The 20,757-nt window shown below is 61.3% G+C and overlaps 1 protein-coding gene across 1 annotated transcript in view; it reads right to left on the bottom strand.

Moving 5' to 3' along the window:
- The window catches only part of CFAP74 (cilia and flagella associated protein 74), a 59,251-nt gene that overhangs the window by 1,844 nt on the left and 36,650 nt on the right, over window positions 1–20,757 (bottom strand). Inside the window, 18 exon segments of the mRNA XM_029945946.1 lie at window positions 3–193; window positions 1,059–1,214; window positions 1,414–1,533; window positions 1,679–1,734; window positions 1,853–1,962; window positions 2,126–2,260; window positions 2,858–2,994; window positions 3,702–3,800; window positions 5,002–5,278; window positions 7,798–7,931; window positions 8,631–8,804; window positions 9,295–9,382; window positions 9,537–9,665; window positions 11,085–11,206; window positions 15,724–15,846; window positions 16,307–16,383; window positions 20,028–20,259; window positions 20,350–20,514. Of these exon segments, the coding sequence (XP_029801806.1) occupies window positions 3–193; window positions 1,059–1,214; window positions 1,414–1,533; window positions 1,679–1,734; window positions 1,853–1,962; window positions 2,126–2,260; window positions 2,858–2,994; window positions 3,702–3,800; window positions 5,002–5,278; window positions 7,798–7,931; window positions 8,631–8,804; window positions 9,295–9,382; window positions 9,537–9,665; window positions 11,085–11,206; window positions 15,724–15,846; window positions 16,307–16,383; window positions 20,028–20,259; window positions 20,350–20,514 (2,525 nt within the window).

Here is a 20,757-nt window from a genome sequence, read left to right as displayed (position 1 = left end):
CCCCCGGCGCTCGTGCGCCCCTCCCAGCAGCTGCCCCGCCCCGCGCCGCCGCCGCCAGCTCACCCACGACTTCAGTCCTCTGGGCGGCAGAGGTGAGGAACTTGGGCAGCCGCTGCTGGCTTTGGCTCCTCGTGCTGGAGAGGCTGTCCAGGCGCATGGAGAACCTGATGGGCAGCGCCGAGCCGTTCTGCAGCTGTCGGACAGGCACCTTCAACACGCTGGCGTCAGCCGCCCACGCGCGGGCCGCTGCAAAGGGGGTCTCAGCTCGCCTCGCTGGGGGTCCCGCCCTGCGGGCTGTCCTGCTGTCCAACCATTGTCGCCTTGCTCCCGGCACTTTACTGGGCTGTTGGTTCATCTCGTCCAGCCTCACGGTAACCCCCTTTCCAGGCTGGTGCACCCCGCCCCATCCACGTGTCATAGGGAGGGAAACCCGGGGTGGTGCGCCCTGGGCTCCATGGCTCCCTCCTCTGCCAGGCTCAGGCTGGCCTTCGGCTGAGCTAGCTCCTCGCCAGGTCTCTGAGAGTGCCCCCTCCTCAACAAAACACTTCAGGGAATCCCTGCCCTGGACTCAGCGCCAGGTCACGACCTCAGGCCGTGGAGGTGCCAGGTGTCCTGTCAGCTGCTTGATCCCAAGCCTGGGGAGTCCCTCAGACACTGGAAAAACATGAGGAGCCAGGCCTGCCCTCTCCAAGGGGGTGGGAGGCCACAGGGCAGTGTGATCTGGCCAGGAAAGTCGGTAACCCCCCCCCCACCCCCACAGCAGTGCCCACGCTGAGCTCCTGCTCCTCCTCATCCCAGACGGGATGGCTCCTGCAACGGCGGCAGGAAGACAGGGAGCCCTAAGAGGCAGAGCAGGTGAGGGGTGGAGGGAGGGGCGCTCTCAGCCTTCCCCCTGCTGGGCTGGGCAGCGGAGTTGGCAGCTGCTGGTGGCGGGGGCGTGGGGGGAGTGACCTGCTCCTCTACTAGCTCCCCTACCCAGGCGGGTCGGACCCCTCCCTGGGTGGAGTCCCCTTCTAGGAGACCAGGGCAGGCACCAGGTCCCCTGTGATGCACTTCACCTTGAAGCTCGAGGACACAGACTCTCTGGCAATCACATAACCCATGTCGAGAATGTTGCCTTCAACGGAGCACGTGACCACGGATGCCACGCCGGTGCCCATGAGGGTCAGAGAGAGTGTGCCTCTCTTGGTGATGATGTCCAGTGTTTCTTGGGCCTACAGAGACCACGTCCATTAGCACGGAGCTGACATTTGTCAGAGGCACGTGCTGGGGCTCCGTCTGGGAGCAGCTGGGCCAGGGCAGGCTGGAGCTGAGTGCTCTGAGCCCCCCAGCCTCCTCCTGCTGGCCGGCCGGAGGTGAGGGCCGAGGGGCACCCGCTGCCTCTGGGGACCCCAGCGTGGGCCTGGGACTCACCGGGATGCTCTCCCGGGGGGAGAAGGACAGTGTCAGGACCTGGGTCTCGCCCGCCAGGAGCTTGCTGATGGGGTTCAGCAGGATGAAGGAGCCATTGGGGTTCAGCACAGAGAACTCCACCTGCGGGCCCATGTCAAGGAGAGGGGGCGAGAGCAGGGCTGCAGCCCCCCACCTTCCCACCCCACCCCCGCCAGCTGCTCCCTCCCCACCCCCACGCGCTGCCTGGGTCCCGCAAGCTGCCTGGGCTGGGTGTGGACAAGGATACGGTCAGATCCTCGGGGGAGATGTTCTGGATGGAGACCTTCTTTATGCCGCAATGTCCTGAAATGGGATGGTGGAGTCAGGTCATAGCCCTGCGCCCAGGGGTGGGGTGTGGGAACCCAGGCCTGGGCGCCTGGGTGGGGCTGTGCGTGGGGGGCTGGGCCCAGCTGGGGCTCACCTACAGCGACGGCACCGAAGTTGAAGATGGTTTTGCCTTTGTTGGAGGCCACGACCAGAGACGGCGCCACGGCCGGACACCACAGCTCCAAGTGCAGGGTGTTGTGGGGGCTGGGGGCGGCAGGGCGAGCTGGTGGCACTGTGCTCCCCGCCCACCCTTGCCTGCCCACTCCAGCCCCCCGTGCCCTTCCCTCCAGGCCCCCAGAACTTGTTCGAAGCAGTGAGGGACAGCAACTTTAGGGAAGACGCGCCCTCCCCCCACAGAGCACTGCACCTGAAACTCAGGGGCTCCATCCCCTTCCTGTCTGCAGTGTCACCACTGGCCACGACACAGGGAACCACAAACTTGTCAAAGCTCCCCGGGAAAGATCTGGCCAGGGTGGCCTGGGCAGCCTGGTACTCATCGGAGCTGGAATTAAGCAGCAGCATGCGCTCATGCCCCTATACCCACAGAGCCCCCAGGAGCCCCAGGGGGCCTGCCCCCCTCTCCAGGGCCCCAGGCTGCCTGAGGGCTCTGCTGGGCTGTGGCTGTCCCAGGTCTGTCTGATCAGCTGGCTTTCCCACCTTTCCCTGGTTCCTGGGGGCCCTCCCCCTCCCCCAGGGTCCTGATCAGGCACCTAACCAGAGGGCCGTGTTCCTGGGGCCTCAGGCAAGGGTCCAGGGTGGGCAAGCGACTGGAGCGCATCAGAGCTCTCCTGCCTCACTGGGCACCTGGGGAGGCTGAGGTTGCTGAGCCGGGAGATAGGACTCGAGGACAGCAGAGTTGCCCCCGGCCCGCGGTGTGAGGCCGTGCACAGGACGCCAGGCCCAGGGGAAGGGAGTGGGCAGACACTGAGGAAGCCAGAGCTCGAGGGGCCTCGATTCAACTGTGTCTGAAGCCGGCCCAGCCCTGGACTTGCGGTCTCTAAACAGCTCTGCTCCAGGCACTCTGCAGGGACAGTCACCGTGGCGGGAGGGGGTCCATCAGATGGGCCCGGAGGGAGGCGTGGCCTTCTCTGGGGCCTACCTGGGCTTGAGGTCCAGCCTCTGCAGCTCGGCCTCCTGGGCGGTGGAGGCCAGGGGCGGGTGGTCCTGGCTCTGCAGCTGCAGCATGGAGGACTGTCTCGCCAGGTCCTTCCTCTGGGTGCCCGTGCTCCTGTGGGGCTGTGGGGTGGGTGCCGGCCCTGTCAGCCCAGCAGGCACTGCGAGTGGCCCCGGGTGGACTGACCCCTGCAGGAGCCCCAGGGGCATGAGTTTGGAGGGGACGGGGACCCAAACACCAAGCGGCCCCATCAGGAAGACTGCAGGTGCAGCAGAGACGGGGGAGTGTCCAGAGGAGACACAAGGCTCCCAGTGCAGAGACCCCATGGGCCCGTGCACCAACTCGTGTCTGCCCTCACCAACAGGGAAACTGAGGCAAGAGAGGGGCAAAGAGTGGCCCAGGATCGGGAGTCCTCCTTCCTGGTGCCTTCCCCCCACGGCTCGCGGCCGGGAAGGCAAGGACCCCTTCCTGCCGCATGTGCCGGACCGGCTCTAGACGGCAGGAGACCGGGCGGTGTGCTTTGTGTCCCTCTGCACCACCAGGGCAGCAGCCAGCGGACACCACTCTAGGCCCGGCTGCACAGCTCTGTGTGGCTCTGTGGGATCCCCCTTTCCCGGCACCCTTGCCAACCAAGTTTTAAGCTGTTGAGGCAGGCCGGCACACACGACGCTCCAGAGAGCCTGGCAGTGCTCCCGGCAGTGCTCCCAGCAGGCTGGCTTGGGCCCCAGTAGCCAAGTTAGGGTGGTGGCGGTCCTCTGAAAGCCTTTTGCAGGAAGCCTCAGCCCCCAGCCTGTGCCCCCACACCCTTCCTCTCCACGTCCCCACGTACCGATTTGGCCTCTGCTTCTTTGGTCAGGGCCTGGAAGGCTTCCTGGAGGATCAGCTTGGTGGGGAGCACAGGCCGGAAGGCCACCTGGACCAGGCACCTCTGCAGAGAAAGGAGCCCAGAGGGCGGAGCTGGTGCCCTGCCCTCCTCAGCTCCGCAGTGCCCCTTCCCTGGGTGCCCTTGGCCACGCTGACCCTCCTGGCAGGACGCCTCCAGCCCTGCTGTGGGGTCTCAGCTCTGGGAGGGCCTTTGCAGGAAGGTGCCCCCACCCACCCCGACTGGCCCCAGAGCCTGACCGAGTCCGTTCTTACCATGCAGGGTTGGGGCCCCAGGCAGAGACTCCGCCCACAGCTCTGGGGCCGAGGGAGAAAGGAGACTGTTCAGTTCCCCGCCCTAACCTGTTCCTGTGGCTGGGGTGGCTGCAGGGGGGCCCGGGCCCCACGGGTGTCCCCCACAGGCTCATCCCGGGTGTCCCCGTGCTCAGGACAGAGGAGGTGCTCACGCCTTGAGGTAGAGGAGGTGGCAGGGGTGGGGTGGGGCGAGGGAGGGAGCACAGAAGCCACTGCAACATCCTTTATGGGGACCCATACTTCAGCAGTACTGGCTAAATTTATAGAAGTGCACTTTATTTTTACTTTTTATTTATTTATTTTTTTAAAATGTTTTTTTTTATTTTTGAGAGACAGACAGAGACAGCGTGAGCAGGGAAGGGTCAGAGAGAGGGGGAGATACAGAACCTGAAGCACGCTCCAGGCTCTGAGCTAGCTGTCAGCACAGAGCCTGATGTGGGGCTCGAACCCACGAACCCTGAGATTGTGACCTGAGCTGAAGCCAGATGCTTGACCGACTGAGCCCCCCAGGCGCCCCTAGAATGCACTTTAGATAACGGCACTGATTGAAACCGTGCGGGTCCAGGTGCCCCGGCACCTTCACACGGCCCTCCTCCCTCGGCCCTTGTGGCAGCCTCCCTGAGCTCCAGACGGCAGGGTGGGGGATGGGGGACGGGGGGCCCTGGGTCCAGCTGAGAGGAGCCACTGTGTCCAGGCCCCCGAGCTCTGGCAGGCAGAGAAGAGGCGGGGAGCCCTTCCCCAGGGGGGTGGGCTGACACCCTGCCTTTCTGGTGACCAGGCCCTCTGTGCCCAGCTGCTGGGAGATCCAGGGGTCTGTGCGCCCTCAGTGCAAACCGCTGGAGCCCCCAGGCGGGTGCTTGTGGGGTCAGCTGCCCGTGGGTGCCCCTGCCTCTGGGGCTTGGGCTGGGCCTCCCCCCATCCCGCCCAGCCTTCCCGGGGGGGCCCACACCTGCCTTTCCTGGCAGCACGGTCCCCACCAAGGGCGAGATGGTGATGGGTGAGTCCGGGGGCGGCAGGAACTCGAAGGAGGTGGGCCCCACGGGAGAGGCGTCCTGGGAGCCGATTCGGGGCACGGAGTGCGTCAGCGAGTTCATGCTCACGTGAGAGTTGACGACGTACAGGGTGGCCACCGACGTGTCGTACAGGGAAGTGGCTGCGAATTTGACCTGGTAGTGGGACAGCTCCAGGGGTGGGCGGACGCCCACGGCTCGGCAGGCCAGCTTGAAGCACCTGGAATGGTAGGTGTGGGCGGCTCAGAGGAGACGCCAGCCCTGGGGACCCGTGTGCTGTGGGAGGTGGCTTCCAACGGAGATGGTGGCTGGCAGGTGTCCCCAGGTTTTGCTCACTATCTCATTAATAAATTTTACTATCTTGAAAATACCACAGACCTCTGAGGACATTTAAAGTGGACAGTTAAAAATTTATCCCAGTTTGCCGAGGAGGGAATTTCTGGCTCATTTTTGTTAAACACTGACTGACACTTAAGAAATCAAGTTGATAGGGGTGTCTGGGTGGCTCAGGTCATGGTCTCATGGTTCGTGAGTTTAGACAGGCTCTGTGCTGACAACTCAGAGACTTAGGATTCTGTGTCTCCCTCTCTCTCTGCCCCTCCCCTGCTTGTTCTCTCTCTCAAAAATAAAAAAGCATTAAAAAATTAATAAAACCGATAAATTGTTCTTTAATATGAGCACAGGAATCTATAAACCCTGGTGAGTTCATTTCTGTCATTGCCCATGAAAGAAAAGGAACAGACACAAGACACCAGGCTCCCGTCCTGCACGGCGGCCCCGGGTGGCCCCTCGCTGGGAGCGCTCTGTGACCTCCTGGGAGCCTCGCCTGGCCTCACTGTGGCACTATGCCAGGGTGCTCTGGCTCCTCCCACCCCTGCAGAGACCCCTGTGGCTCTCTCTTTTTATTTAGAATAGTATCTTTTTAAAAAAAATTTTTAATATTTATATATTTTTAAGAGACAGAGGCATATCATGAGCAGAAAGGAGTAGAGAGAGAGGGGGACACACCGAATCCGAAGCAGCTCCGGACTCTGAGCCATCAACACAGAGCCCGATGCGGGACTTGAACCCATGAATTGTGAGATCATGACCTGAGCTGAAGTCGGACGCTCCACTGACTGAGCGTCCCAGGCACCCCCCCCACCCGCCAAGGCTCTTTCTAGCCTGGACAAGATCGTCCACACACCTCCATGGTGTGGGTGTGTGCTCCAGGGGCTCTCAGACCATGTGTGATCAGACTGGTATTTGAATAAAATAACGTATCAAGAAAAAACCCAGGTATTTGTCACTTGAGCTGCTGGAATGTCTCCGCTCAGCGCCTTCAGGCCCTGAATCTGCTGTGTTCTCCTTTCACCCTCATTCCTCGTATCTTAATGCCTTAGCGGCTGCTTACCCGGCCTTACTGCTCTGGACGGTCACGTTACTCATACGTTGAAATATTGAAATGTATTTTTTATTTTTTTATGTCGTGTGACCACAGGCTCGAAATGTTAAAACAAATCCTTGTGGGTGGAGAGATACTGAGGTTACTGTTAGTATGTGATTGAGAAAACAGGTACGAAGCCCACGACTCATCACACACGCGAGGTGTGATTTTCTTGCCGTCATTTTGGGACTGTGGACGGCACCGCCCCCCTCCCCCCCGCTCCCCCGGGGCAGGGGTGGGGGCGGGGGCTCCCTGGGGGGAGCGGGCCGAGGGGGGCTTTGCTCTCCAGTCACTCATTCCTCGGACCCGCCCCTTCCACGCCCACACCACACCCACGCGTCCCCCAGCGCATTTTGAAGAGTCCTCCTTTGGCGACTCACGGAGACCCTCCTGCATTTTGTTTCAAAGAAAGAACCAGAAGCTTCCTGCCCGTCAGGGGCAGCATCACCAAACCGGAGACGCCGCCATCTCAGGACCGGGGAGCAGTGGGTTCTCCCAGGCTCCGGACGGAGGGCGCGGCCGGTGGGCACTCAGGGACCTTGATTTTCTCTGTGGGCTCTAACTCTGCACTTCGCCCCCTGAACTCTTCCCACCCACGGACTCACCGCTGCTCACCCGCAAGCCTGTCAGGTCCCAGGAGGCCACTGCTCCTGCCCGTGGCCACACGCCCGGGGCCAGGAGAGGCCTCGGCCCAGCCCAGGGCCGCCCAGGCCCCCAGGCAGGACCAGACAGGCTGGAACGCGGCGGTGAGGGGGAGCAGAGGGCGAGGGAGAGAGGAGGGCAGGAGGGTGGCAGTGCGGCTCAGTGGGGGGGGGGGGCCGCTGGACCCCTCACAGGACAGCTTGGACCTTCCTCACTGGGGACTGTCTCAGGCAGCAGCAGGAACCGGCCCCTCACCCCGGACCTCCCCCCTGCATCCCGGTTGATCTCTCTCTCTCTCCCACCTCCTCTGTCCCATCAGGGCCACCCAGGGACTGTCCCCATCACACACGTGTGAGAACGAGTGGGGCTCATGTCCGGTCCTCTGAGTAGAGAGAGGCGATCTGCACACCAGATACACTCACGCTCACCTGCACATGCACACGCACGCCTCCACACACGCGGTAATACGTGCACGTTCAGACGCACTCACACATACACACGTGTCCACACGGGCGCCGCCCACGCTCGCACTCTCACGCACACGTACGCACACACACACGGGGGCGAGCTGGCCTAGCGTGCAAGGCTCCGGGTCCCAGGAGCCTGGCCTGGTGTCCGTCGCCCCGCCCCCGCGCCCCGCCCCGCCCCCGCGCCCCGCCCGCCGGCCTCACCGGTTGATCTCTGACTTGCAGGTGAGCTCGAAGCGGTAGTCCTTGGCCGAGTCGGGCCGGAAGAGCACGTCCAGCTGCAGCGTCTCCAGCGGCAGGATCGTCCCGAACCCGTCGTTGGGCTGGATGTCCACAAACTGGCCGATGGAAAACCGTTGAGGCCAAAGTGAGAACACTGATCTGGGGCCCATTGCGGGCTGCGTGGACACGTGTGGCAGGGGTGTGAGCGCATGGGTGTGTGCACGAGTGTGTGTGTCCGAGAGCATGTGAGTGTCTGGGCGCGTGTAAGCGAGTTTGTGTGTGGATGAGCGACTGTAGACCAGTATGTGGGTGTGTGTGTATGTGAGTGTGGCATGCCTGTGAGCGTGTCTGTGACCACAGCGTGAGCACGTGTATATGCGAGCTTATCTATGTGCATGCGATGTATGTGTGCGTGTACCTGAGCGCACCCCTGTGAGCATGGTGGTTGTGTGCATGCGTGTGTCCGCGTGCACGGAAGTGGCAGCAGGTGGGGGGGGTGGCCGGGCGTGACCGCATCCCCGTGCCCTGCAGCGCCAGGCAGGCAGGAGCTCTGGGAGGGAGGGAGGGAGGGCAGGGAGTCTGTCCTGGCAGGGCAGCAGCCGGGCGGGGAGGGAGAGGCTGGCACAGAGAGTGGTGAGGTGAGGTGAGGTAGTGGGGAGGGCCCGGGATGAGGAGAGGGACAGGCAGGGGGAGGCCCCAGGCTGAGGTGCGTGGGTGGGCGTGGGGCCTGGGGAGGGGTGAGGCCTCCTGGTGCCGGGTGCCCGGGCCCCGGCCTGTCCCCGCGCCCCATGCCACTCCCTGCCCGCGCCAGGCACCTTGGGGAGCCCGACGAACCCGAAGCCCTGGGGCAGGAGGGACAGGTTGTGGAGGCTGACGTGGGCTCTGACGGCCTCATGGATGGTGCAGTGGCCGAAGTCCAGCGCCGTGGGGCTGAGCGCCAGGTCCGAGGTGGTGACCACCGCGTGCACCGTGAACCCCACCGGCTTGGTCTGAAGTGCAAAGGGCGAGTGTGTACTGGTCACTCGCAGCCTGTCTCTGCCAATGTCTCGGCCAATGAGGGAGGCACAAACACTGCGTCCACTGGGCAGCCGCTGGTGTGCCCTTTCTCAGACAGGGGACTCTGTACAAGGCCGCTTCCCTGCGGACGCGAAAGCGGGTGCCAAAGAAGCGGGGGGAGCTCACGGGGCGGGGGCGGGAGGGAAGGAGTGCACGTGCACACACAGCCGCGCACTGTGAGCATGCATGTGTGCATGTGTGTGTCCGCGAGCAAGCTCAGGGTATGCACTGGGGCACGTGTGGGTTCGGGCGCCGGGGGGACGGCCCTCGGAGGCCTCTCCCTTCCTCACCTCCACGGAGTGGGGCGGCTGGGGTGGGAGAGACCTGCTGGTCAGCGTCGGGACCCGCCAGGGCCCTGCCTTTTGGGGGAGGCGCTAGGTGCCCCAGGGTGCCCAGCGGCCCCGGGAAGTGTCCCCTGCACACCTGGTCCGCCACCCAGATCGTCATCGGGGCCTCCAGGACCCTGCTCTCCTGGTCGAAATACTTCCCTGCGTCCTCCGGGAGGGAGAGTCTGAAAGAGACGGGATGTGGCCCGAAGCACTTCCTCAGGTTTGCAGGCCGACAGGACGGGCCGCGGCCGCTGGTTCGGGCGCTCGGAGCCACAGCTGACAGGAAGTGCGGGAGCTCTAAGAGCCGCAGACGCCCCGGCCTCACCCCGGCCTCACCGGGGCAGGAACTTGAGCTGCACCGAGAAGGAGGAGCGGGCCTGGATGTAGCCGGTCTCGGGCAGGAGCTCCACGTGGCCCCTCAGCGCCTTGCACACTTCGAACCTCAGACGCAGGGCGGCTGTCGACCTGCAGGACCCGGAGGGACACGGGCCGGAGAGGCTGTGCCGCGCCGGCCGGCCCGAGGCCCAGGCCGAGGGGTGTCGCAGCCTGGCCACCGAGGGGCGGCTCGCCCGCCCAGGGGACCCGACCCAAGCGCGGCCCCCGGTGTGCGTCCCCGGTCGGTTCTCAGCACCCCGGGCGTTTTCCGGGAAGACCTGTGCTGGGCGGGTGCCCGGTGCCAGGGCCTGGAGGGGGGCGGGGGTGGGACCCCAGCCCCTGGGGCTCTGCCCTGGTCCTGACCAGGCCGCCGTTCTGGCCCCAGGGCGGCTCCCCTAGGTTTCGTCCCTGCCCTCAACTCCAGAGCCCCCGGGGGAAGCCGCGTGCGCCCCCAAACACTCCCATGGGGTGCCTGCTTCTGGATCGTGCCTCCGGGAGTCCCGGCCCTATCTGGGCTCATCTGGAACCTTCCCGCTTTCTACCATGAGGCCCCCACACCCCTGCCTCCTGTGAGTCTCAGGCAAACCAAGTGACCTGGCCAACTCTGTCCCCGCCCCCCAACACCCTGCACATGCAGCTGGGGCCTTCCTTTACCCGACAGGCCAAGTGCTGCCCCTCCTCTTCCCCTGCCCTCCCCCAGAAAGTGGCTGCACCCTGCACCTGATGTAAACTGATGGCAGAGGCCGGCCAGCCCTTGTTTCCCAAACAAGCCCGCTGGAGCCCCCCTCGAGGCCCCTGAGACAGGCAAGTCCCCCACGAAGGACGGTCACAGAGGAAGTCTGCCTGACTCCCACCCCCACGAGCCTCTTCTGCCGCTGGAAGCAGGGCCGGGCCAGGCCCGGTGGGCCTGGTGTCAGCAGGTGCTGGCCCCAGGCGTGTCTGGGGAAGGACGCCCACTGAGTGCCTCCACGGCATCTGCCTACTTTCCCCACCGAAGTCGTACTTCAGTAAAAAGTTTTTAGAATTGACTGCTCGGTCTGGACGCCTGTGCAAAACACATTTCGTTCCTCAGGGCTCCGTCCACATTTCCTTCCCTGGCTGGGCTTCCCGCTTTTCTCTCTGTGTCTGAGGGACCAGGCACCTGCTTGTGGAGGGGTGACCGTGCCCTGTGGCTGGAGCAGCTCCCCACGGACCGAGGGGCTCGGGACAACACAGACTTGCCCTTGGAGTTCGGAGGTCAGACACGGGCCCCTCGGGGTGAGGGCGGCTGTGCACAGGCGCTTCCGACCCAGACTCCAGGGAGCAGCCCTTTCCTGGCCCCCCCCCCTCCCCGGGTCCAGAGACCGAGCCCCGGCTGCAGCCTGGCCTCCGTCTTCCTGTCTGATTCCCTCTGTGTCTGTGCCGAAATCTGGGCCTCCTGCCCCGCAGACCCCTCTGGCCAAACAGGATGACCCCCCGCTGAGGGCCTTGGCAGAGCACGTGTGGGGTCCCGGGCTCCCCCGGGCTCACCGTGTGTGGACAAGGATGGAGTCCTGATACAGCCGGTCGTACATGCAGATCTTCAGGTCCACGTGGGGCCTCGGCACCCACACGGGCACGTCGACGGCCACGCCCATGACTCTGAAATGCAACTAAGTTTGGAGGTGTGACGTCAGCAACACAGGGAGTGACAGCACCAACGCAGCCGGCCTAGGGTTTTTAGAAAGTCTTACAAGTGCCGGAAGCTTCATAATTAATCCAGCTGCATTTTGAGTTTGGTGGTCATTTTCATAACGTACAATTTAAACAATCCTCTTTATTATCAACATCTTCTTTTTTTAAATTACTTTGAGAGACAGAGCATGAGCAGGGGAGGGGCAGAGAGAGAGGGAGACATGGAATCCGAAGCAGCTCCAGGCTCCGAGCTGTCAGCGCAGAGCCCGACGCGGGGCTGGAACCGACGAGCTGTGAGATCATGACCTGAGCCGAAGCTGGATGCCTAACAGACTGAGCCATCCAGGCGCCCCGTCATCAGCATTTTCAAACATGAAAGGACAGAGTAGTGGGGCACCTGGGCGGCTCAGTCGCTTAAGTGTCTGACTCGGTTTCGGCTCAGGTCTCGATTTCCTGCGTGTGGGTTGAAGCCCCGCGTCGGCTCTGCTCTGACAGCGCGGAGCCCGCTTGGGATTCTCTCCCTCCCTCTCTCTCCGCCCCTCCCCAGCGCGCACACTCTCTCGCTCCCTCAAAAAACAAGCAAATAAACATTAAAAAAAGGAAGGGTATAAAGGGTTGTCATGTTCCCGTCACATAGCTTCGTAATTATCAACACTTTCAGCTGTTTAAAAAAACAGCTAAAATAAAAATATTTTATAAATAAAATTACTTTATAAATTAAAAAAATCATCAACATTTTTAGCCGTTTGAACCCTTTTCTCACAGAACACTGTACCGCACGGCGGACGCACACCTCATGCACCTGTCACCCCTGACGCAGAGAGGGGGTGCGGGGTCTCGAGGGCCAGGAGGAGCGGAAACACGCCCTCTCTGGCGGCGGGCTCCCCCCACCAAGCTGAGTCCTGGGTCCTGGGAGGCGTGGGGTGTGTGGGGGTCCCGCAGCCCCTCTCAGGCTGGTCAGGGCCCTGGCAGGGGAGTCCTGTCCTGCCGCGGCGGCGGTGAGCTGAGGACCCCCGCCTCCTCCAGGACCCCCAGCCTGGGCGGGGCACCGGCCCACAGGACGGGGCGGTGCGACGGAGCCCAGGACCTGGGACACTTAGAACACGGGGCAAGCAGACCAGAGGCCACAGGTCTCTCGTGCGGAATGAAGACGGCCTGCGCCCGCAGACGGGGCTGCTGGGGGGCGGCAGGGGCCCCGGGCAGAAGCACGCAGCGTCACTCCGAGGTAGGGGCGCGGCTGAGTGCCTAGCAAGTGGCCGGGCTGGTTTATGGCAACGGGCCACCCCCGCGGAGGGCTGAGGGGCCGGGAGCCTGGCTGCGCCGCTGGGCAATGGTTAGGAGGCGGAGGTGACACGGGACACGCCAGGTGGAAGACAGACGGACAGAGGTGTGGAGGATGGACGGGGGACGTTCCAGAGAGCCCGCGATGGGGGCCGCCGGCAACGGGAGCCCCTGTCAGTGCGGGAGTCCAGCCAGGCTCAGCGAGAGAGCCCGGCACGGGCCTGGGAAAGGAGAGCCTGGGGCTGTCCCCGCCGGGCACAGCAGGCAGCATCCGCTGACCTCCAGGGAGGAGGCCCCCCTCAGAGATGGGCGGCGGGGCTCAGGACGCAGGGCTCAGCCGCGGAGGCTCATGGACTGGGGACTGTGTACGCCCGGCTCCTGCTGGTGGGGGTCAGAGCGGGGGAGGAGAGCCAGGGTGTCTGTGCCCAGCTCACCCAGCAGGGCCACTGCCACCCCAAGGTCACAGCCCCTGTCGGGCCAGCTTCTCCAAGAGCTTTTGGTGACCAAGTTCTAGTCTTCGTTCCTTCTGTCACCTCTGTAGGGGCAGTGTGGGTCCTGCGGGGTCACTGTGGGGTTCTGTGGGAGTCATTGTAGGATCACTGTGGGGTCACTATGGACGCTGCAGGGTCATTGTGGAGTCACGTGGGGTCACTGTGGAGTCACTGAGGTCCTGTGTAATCCTATGGGGGTCACTGAAGGGTCACTGTGGGTTCTGTGAGATCATTGTGGGTCCTGTGGGATCACTGTGGGGTCACTGTGGGATCACTGTGGGGTCACTGTGAGGTCACTGTGGGGTGCTGTGGGTCCTGTTGGGCCTGTGGGGTGCTGTGGGGTCACTGTGGGTCTGCGGGGGTCACTGTAAGTCTTGTGGGATCACTGTGGGTCCTGTGGAATCCTGTGGTGGTCACTGTGGGGTCACTGTGGGATCACTTTGGGGGTCACTGTGGGATCACTGTGAGGTCACTGTGGGGTCACTGTGGGGTCACTGTGGGGGTCACTGTGGGATCACTGTGGGTCCTGTGGGGTCACTGTGAGGTTGCTGTGGGGTCATCGTGGGGTCACTGTGGGGTCACTGTGGGTCCTGCAGGGTCACTGTAGGTCCTGTGGGATCCTGTGGGGGTCACTGTAGGGTCACTGTGGATCCTGCAGGGTCATTGTGGAGCCACGTGGGGTCACTGTGGTCCTGTGTAATCCTGTGGGGGTCACTGAGGGGTCACTGTGGGTCCTGTGGGATCATTGTGGGTCCTGTGGGGTCACTGTGGCGTCACTGTGAGATCACTGTGGGGTCACTGTGAGGTCACTGTGGGGGTGCTGTGGGGTCTCTGTGGGTCTGTGGGGTCACTGTAAGTCCTGTGGGACCACTGTGGGTCCTGTGGGGTCACTGTGGGTCCTGTGGAATCCTGTGGGGGTCACTGTGGGGTCACTGTGGGGTCATAGTGGGTCTTGTGGGGTCACTGTGGGGTCACTGTGGGATCACTGTGGGGTCATAGTGGGTCTTGTGGGGTCACTGTGGGGTCACTGTGGGGCACTGTGGGGTGCAGTAGGATCGCTGTGGGGTCACTGTGGGTTCTGTGGGGCACTGTGGGGCACCCCAGGTCCTGCGGATGTCTTTGAGCAGTGCTGAGGCTGGTGGCATCTGTGCAGTGTTGTGGTGGGGCTCTGCCTGCTCCTTGGGGCTCCTGTTGTAAGCAGGCATTACCGTCTCAAATCTCTGAGCCCTGGCAGACTCCTTCTCCAGAGCAGAGACACCTAACAGGGAGAAGGGGGAGAGGGGACTGTGGTGATGGGAGCCCGTCAAATGGCCACCCCTGAGGGAGGCAGCCGTCTGCCCGGCGGCGGGTGGCGGGTGGCGGGTGGCGGGGAGGAGCTGCCGAGGCCAGGGGTGCCGTCGGAGGAAATCTTAGCTGACCTGAGGACCGCGGAGGAAAACCCGGGAGCGAGGGCCAGGAAAGAGGTAAATAAAAGGGTCCAAAGCCGCATCGCGATCTGGCCTTCAGCACGTGCTGGAGAGCATCTTGCTCTGCGGGTCCCCGATCCACACGGGAATGGGGGGCGCTCCTCGTGGGATGGAAAGTAGAATTTCCAGATAAAAGGGGACATGGAACAAACAGCGACACGCTCAAACCAGAGAGAACAAGCGAACCCGAGAAACAAATGATCTCTTGAACAACATAAAGAGGGACCAAGCGGAACTGCTGCCCCTCGGGCTGTGCCAGGGCGCTGGGCCCCCTCACCGGGCGCGGAGGGCAGCAGAGGGCTGGCAACGCCGCGGCGCACAGAGAAGGACGTGTCGGGACACGACCCGAGCCCGAGCAGAGCCGGCGGGGAACACGGCTGGCCCAGGCCCAGGCCGCAGCGTCCGTGAGCGTCGGGAAGGCGCTCAGAGGCGGGACTGACGGACCGAGGCAGCTCCTGAACCCGCTCGAGGCCCTCAAACAGGTGCCTGCGTCACGTCTATAAACTCAGGCTTGCCGTCGGTTACAGCGAACAAGTAATTCGGGGCGCCTGGGGGGCTCTGTCGGTTAAATCTGACTTGGGTTCAGGTCATGATCTCACGGTTCGTGGGTTCCAGCCCCCATTGGGCTCTGTGCTGACAGCTCAGAGCCTGCTTGGGACTCTCTGTCTCCCTCTCTCTCTGCCCCCTCTCTGACTCTGTCTCAAATATGAATAAAAAATTTAAAAAAAAATAATAAAAACAAAATTTAAAAAAGTTTGCAGATTACGTTCTCTGAAAAAATTTAATAAATGTGTAAGTAAATAAATAATAAAAAGCAACGAATAAAAATTTTAACGACTTGGAAACTAGGCAAGGCACTTCTAGTGATTAAGAGCAAGGGCTCCAGGGGCGCCTGGGGGGCTCAGTCAGTTAAGCGTCAGACTCGGCTCAGGTCATGATCTCATGGTTTGTGAGCTCGAGCCCTGCATAGGGCTCTGTGCTGACAGCTCAGAGCCTGAAGCCTGCTTTAGATTCTGTGCCTCCCTCTCTCTCTGCCGCTCCCCTGTTCACACTCTGTCTCTATCTCTCAAAGATAAATAAAAAGTAAAATAAATGAATAAACAAAAAAGAACAAGGGCTCTGTGCGTGCACACGGATTCGTGAGCGCGTGCATGGTCGAGTGTGCGCTGCGGTGCCAGCCATCTGTGCCGCCAGCTGGCTGTCCAGGCGTGGGGAGTGCTGAGCGGCAGGGACCCTGGCGCCCAGGGCGGTACTCACCGTGGGACACTGCTTATTCTTAAACACGACCTTGAACTTGGTGTGGGTGGTTCCTGGGATGATGGGCGTGAAGATGACCGGCACTTTGATGGAGCTGAAGGGACCAATCTCGCCCTCGGTCACCTGCATAAGAAGACAGTTGTCACAGACCCAGTCAGGCTGCACACTTCTAGCAAGGCGCCTCCCACGCCCTCCCCACGGCCGCGTCTCCGTGAGGGGGAGTGGCCCTGCCCTTCGAGGACTGACTGCCCAGCAGCTGAACCCCTCCTTGAATGCTCCTGCCTCTGTGTGGACTTGCTCTCTCGATGCCCCGGGGCCCTTGCACGTGGGCACGCACACATGCGTGCGCACACACACACACCCACCACACTCAAGCCTGGGAGGCCCTGCTCACGTCTTCTCGGAGCAGGACCCACTGCCCTGCACGCGGGACATGGTGTCTGCTGCCCCGCTTGGGATGGGGGTGGCCACAGGTGGGCAGACAGTGCAAGCTGAGCAGATGCTGTGGGTCCAGACCAGCCGAGTGGAGGGGGCGGCAGGGGAAGCTGCAGAGGGGGTACTGGGAGCCACGGGCCTCACTGACCTCTCCCAGTGAGATCTCCGTCTGCTCCTCATTGGGAGTGACAGTCATCACAGTGGCCATGGTCACTCCCTCTGATTCTGGAAGAGAGAGTCCAGATGAGAGGGCTGGTCGGGCAGCCCGCAGGGCCCAGCGGGGAGCCGGGTGCCGGGGGCTGGGCCCCTCTGTCCTAGATCACTGGCTGCCCTGGGCTGGTGGGGGGCCCCCGACCGTCCTGAGCAGCCGGTTCTGACAATGCCCAGGCAGGGCTGCAGCCCCCTGCCCCCCCCACTGGCCCTGCCCTGCAAGGAGGAGCCACCCAGTGGCACCAGAGGGGCAGGGAGGGGCTGGGAGGGGCGGGGCCTCCCGGCTGGACACGGACAGCGGGCACCTGGGCTGAGGCCGGGGGTGTGAGGCACTTCCGGAGGACAGGGGAGCAGAGGGACTGAGGGCTGAAAGTTTACAATGTCGGCTCTCAGATGTCACAGCCCGATCGCCGGTGACTTTGTCTGTGTGCGGGCTGCTGGCGTGTCCCCCACTGGTGGCTGGGCCTTCTGGACCCCCACCCCGCCCCCAGGCCATTTATCGGGAGGCCCCTGAATGCAGATGCTGATCCCTCCTGTCTGAGAAGGTCTTTCTACTGACTCTGCCTGTGAGGACACAACGCGACAGGAGCTGGGGCGCCCGCCGGGGGGCTGTCGGCTCTTGATTTCGGCTCAGGTTGTGACCTCTTGGTTCCTGGGGTGGAGCCCCGCACTGGGCTCTGTGCTGACAGTGTGGAGCCTGCTTGGGATTCTTTCTCTCTCTGTCCCTCCCCTGCTCTCGCTCTCTCTCTCAAAACAAACAAAATTTGACAGGGAACCGAAGGTCAGCACCTTCTGAGTCCTTCTCTGCCTGGGCCACCTGGCCCGGCCGCCGGGCCCCACACATGACACCACGTGTGGCTGGCATAGCCACAGGGTACTGGGCCCCATTTCTTGGGCCCGGGGTTGCTCTGGGCTCCTCCAACTTGGAAGATCTGTCACCCTACTCAGCAGCCACAACTGTCACCTGGGCGGGGGAGGAGACGGCGGTCAGCTGCTGCGACCTTGATGTTCACGTCCTCATCTGCTTCGGGGGTAAGCACTGTGCCAGCACAGAGCCCAACGTGGGGGTCGATCCCGGGACCCTGAGATCATGACCTGAGCCGAAATCGAGAGTCGGACGGACGCTTGACCGACTGAGCCCCAGGCGCCCCGGGAGACTTTCGCATAAAGCCTTTATCGGGTTAGTGTATGTTCCCTCTGACGCTCCTTGCAGCAGTTTTGTGTTTTAAACCATGAATGGAGGTTGTACTTTGTCAAATGCTTTCCCCACATCCCCTGAAGTGATCATATGGTTTGGAGCTTTTCTCTCATTGCTGTGGCAGATCATGTTGACCGCGAACATGGTGCCACTGTGGGAACCTGGGAATAAATCCCATTTGATCGTGGTGACGGATTCTTTCAAGGTATAGTTGGATTTGGTTCGCTGGAGTTTTATTGAGAATTCTTGCATCCATATTCTTCAGATATATTGGCCGGTGGTTCTCTTCGTCCGTGGTGTTTTATCTGGCTTTGGTATCAGGGCACCGCTGGCCTCATGGAATGAATTTGAGAGGCCTCCTTCCTGTTCTGTTTTCTGGAATCCTTTGAGAAGAAGAAGTATTAACTCTTCTTATATGTTTGGTAGAGTTCACCTGTGAAGCCAGCTGGTCCTGGACTTCTGTCTGTTGGGTATTTTCTGGTTACTGATTCAATTTCTTTGCTGGTAATTGGAATGTTCAAAATTTTTATTTTTCCCTGCTTCAGTTTTGGTAGTTGGTATGTTTCTAGTAATTTATCCATTTCTTTTAGGTTGTCCAATATTTTGGCTGTAGGTTTACATAATATTCTGTTATAATTATTTATATTTCTGTGCTCTTAGTTATTTCTCCTCTCTTGCTTATGATTTTCTTTGTCTGGGTCCCCCGCCCACCCCCGCCACCCCCGCCACCATGCTGCCCCTGCTCTTTGGTGAGTCTGGTTTCTTAATTTTGTTCATCTTTTTAAAGAACCAGTTCCTGGTTTCACTGATCTGTTCTACCGTTTTCTAAGTTTCTAGAACATTTGTTTCTGCCCTAATCTTTATTGTTTGCTTCCTCCTTCTGGGTTTGAGTTTTGTTTATTCTTCTTTTGCCAGCTCCCTTAGCTGTAAGGTTAGGTGTCTGACATTTTTCTAGGTGCCGGGGTCAGCCCGTGCTGCTGTGAGCCCCTCTCTGAGTCACTTTTGCTGCCCCCCAAATCCGGTTATAATTTTAAAAACATGATGTCACGCTTTCATGTCATATCTAAAACATCTCTGCCCAACACGTGATTACACAGGTTTTCTCCTACGTTCTGGTTAAGTCATCTTATAGTTTTAGGTCTTACATTTAGGTCTAGAATTTATTTTGAGCAATTTTTGTGTATAGCACGAGGAATGGATGGAGGTGATCTTTTTCAGCATATGTTTATCTAACTGTTAAGGTCTCACTTGTTGAAAAGACTGTTTTTTTCCTCTGAGCAATTAGCGGTGCACCCTAGCGAAGTCTGATTGGCCACGTGTGTGCGGGTCTGTTATTGGACTCTGTTCCGTTCCATGGGGTCCCGTGTCCCTCCTTTGGCCAGCACCACGCTGTCTTCTCACGGTGGCTTCAGAGAGAGTCCTGAAATCATGTAGTCTGAGTCTTCCAACTTTGTTCTTTCTCAGAATTGTTTTGGATATTTTAGGTGCTTTGGGGTTTCCACAAGAATTTTAGAATCAACTAATTTCCACAGACGGGCTGGTGGCAGCTCTGCTGGGTGGCTCAAGTCTGACTGAGCCGGTACACACATGTTGAAAAAGAACTTGACGTTAGTGAAGAAGAGAGGCAGCAAGAACGCAGAGGGTGTGCCTCGAAGACACTCACGTGTGGGGACACGTAGTCCCAGGGGGATGCTGCCACCCGCCCTCAGGCCCACAGGTGACAGGAGCAGTGACTTGAGGTATGCTCATGAAAGGAGGTGACACACAGCAGTGTCCGCAACAGGACTGCTTGGGGCTCTGTGTCTATGAGGCTATAAGAGGAAAAATCCTGCCACTTCCGGATGTGCATTGAGTGAAACCGTCCAGGGAGGCAGGGAGGCGATGGGAAGCATCCGTCGGTAGTCACCGGAATGCTCTTCCTCCTCCAGTTCGCGGGCCCGGGGCTCGGAGAGCTGGTGCCTATTTCTGGGCTCTTCTGTGAACTGTCCGCACATGCCATATGCACTCCTGCACCAGCAGAGCTCGGGGCGGCCCTGGACGGCCCCGCGTCCCCACGACCTGGTCAGCAGAGGCCCCGGGTCTTCCCCCCTCTGCTCCCCTGCCCTCCACCTGGCTGCTGCACCCCGGGGACAGGGCCCCTCAACTGTCCCAACAAGGACCCCCCAAGGGTCATGAAGAAGGCAAGCCTGCTGTGACCAGCCTGGTGGCCCAAGGCTAGGATTCCCTTTAAAAATTCCGTTAGCTTCACAATGACTACAAGTGTCCATCCTCTCCGGAACCATGTGTATATATGTATATATTCTAATTTACTCTTGTTTGACATCGAAGCCCTAGAAAACATACCATACAAGCCGGCCCTCTGGCGTGTGGGCACGTCAGAGCCCCCAGGAGGCCGGCAGGTGCTCGGCGTGCTCTTATAATGTGTCCCCCCCCCCAACTGCCCCTGAGGTGCCCCTCTCACCTGCGGGGCGCCCCTCCTCCTGCTCCTTGCTGCCCAGCTTCCCAGACTCCTTCTGGCTTGTTACATCTGTGGTCAGGGACTCACTGCCCTCAATCTGCTGCTCAGAAAAGCTGGTGGTGATTTTACTGTAAATACCTTTGTCTTCATCTGTGAACAGACTGCTCTAAACAGAGAATAGGACACTTTTACTGGCAGCTTCTCGCTTACCTTTTCCACTCAACAGCCCAGAGACCTGTGGTCGGGAGGGCCATGCAGACAGCCCAGCACAGTCCCCTCACCAGCGCCCGCTGTCCTGGGCCAGGCACCTAGACCCCAGTGGCACCTCGCCCAGGGGCTCAGGCCCGGCGGCCACCTCACTGGTCTCCAGCCCAGGCTGGCTGCTCCTCGGTCCCTGACACCCAGGCGTGGATTCTGCTTTGTTCTGGGCCCTGGCCTGCGGCTCAAGGCTGCGTCTGCCCTCCTCTCCTGGGATGCCTGGCTCCACAACCTGCATGTGGGGGGCCCAGGCCCCAGTCCCAGCCCCAGGCTCCAGGCTCCAGGCTCCAGCCCCAGGCCCCAGGCTCTAGGCCCCAGGCTCCAGGCTCCAGGCTCCAGCCCCAGGCCCCAGGCCCCAGCTCCAGGCTCCAGGCCCCAGGCCCCAGGCTCCAGCCCCAGGCCCCAGGCCCCAGCTCCAGGCTCCAGGCTCCAGCCCCAGACCCCAGGCCCCAGCTCCAGGCTCCAGGCCCCAGGC

The sequence above is a fragment of the Suricata suricatta genome, chromosome 8 (genome assembly GCF_006229205.1).
Source record: "Suricata suricatta isolate VVHF042 chromosome 8, meerkat_22Aug2017_6uvM2_HiC, whole genome shotgun sequence".
In the NCBI taxonomy this organism is placed as follows: Eukaryota; Metazoa; Chordata; class Mammalia; order Carnivora; family Herpestidae; genus Suricata; species Suricata suricatta.
Note: the sequence above shows the minus strand (reverse complement) of the source record. Positions and strands in the feature narration are given on the sequence as shown.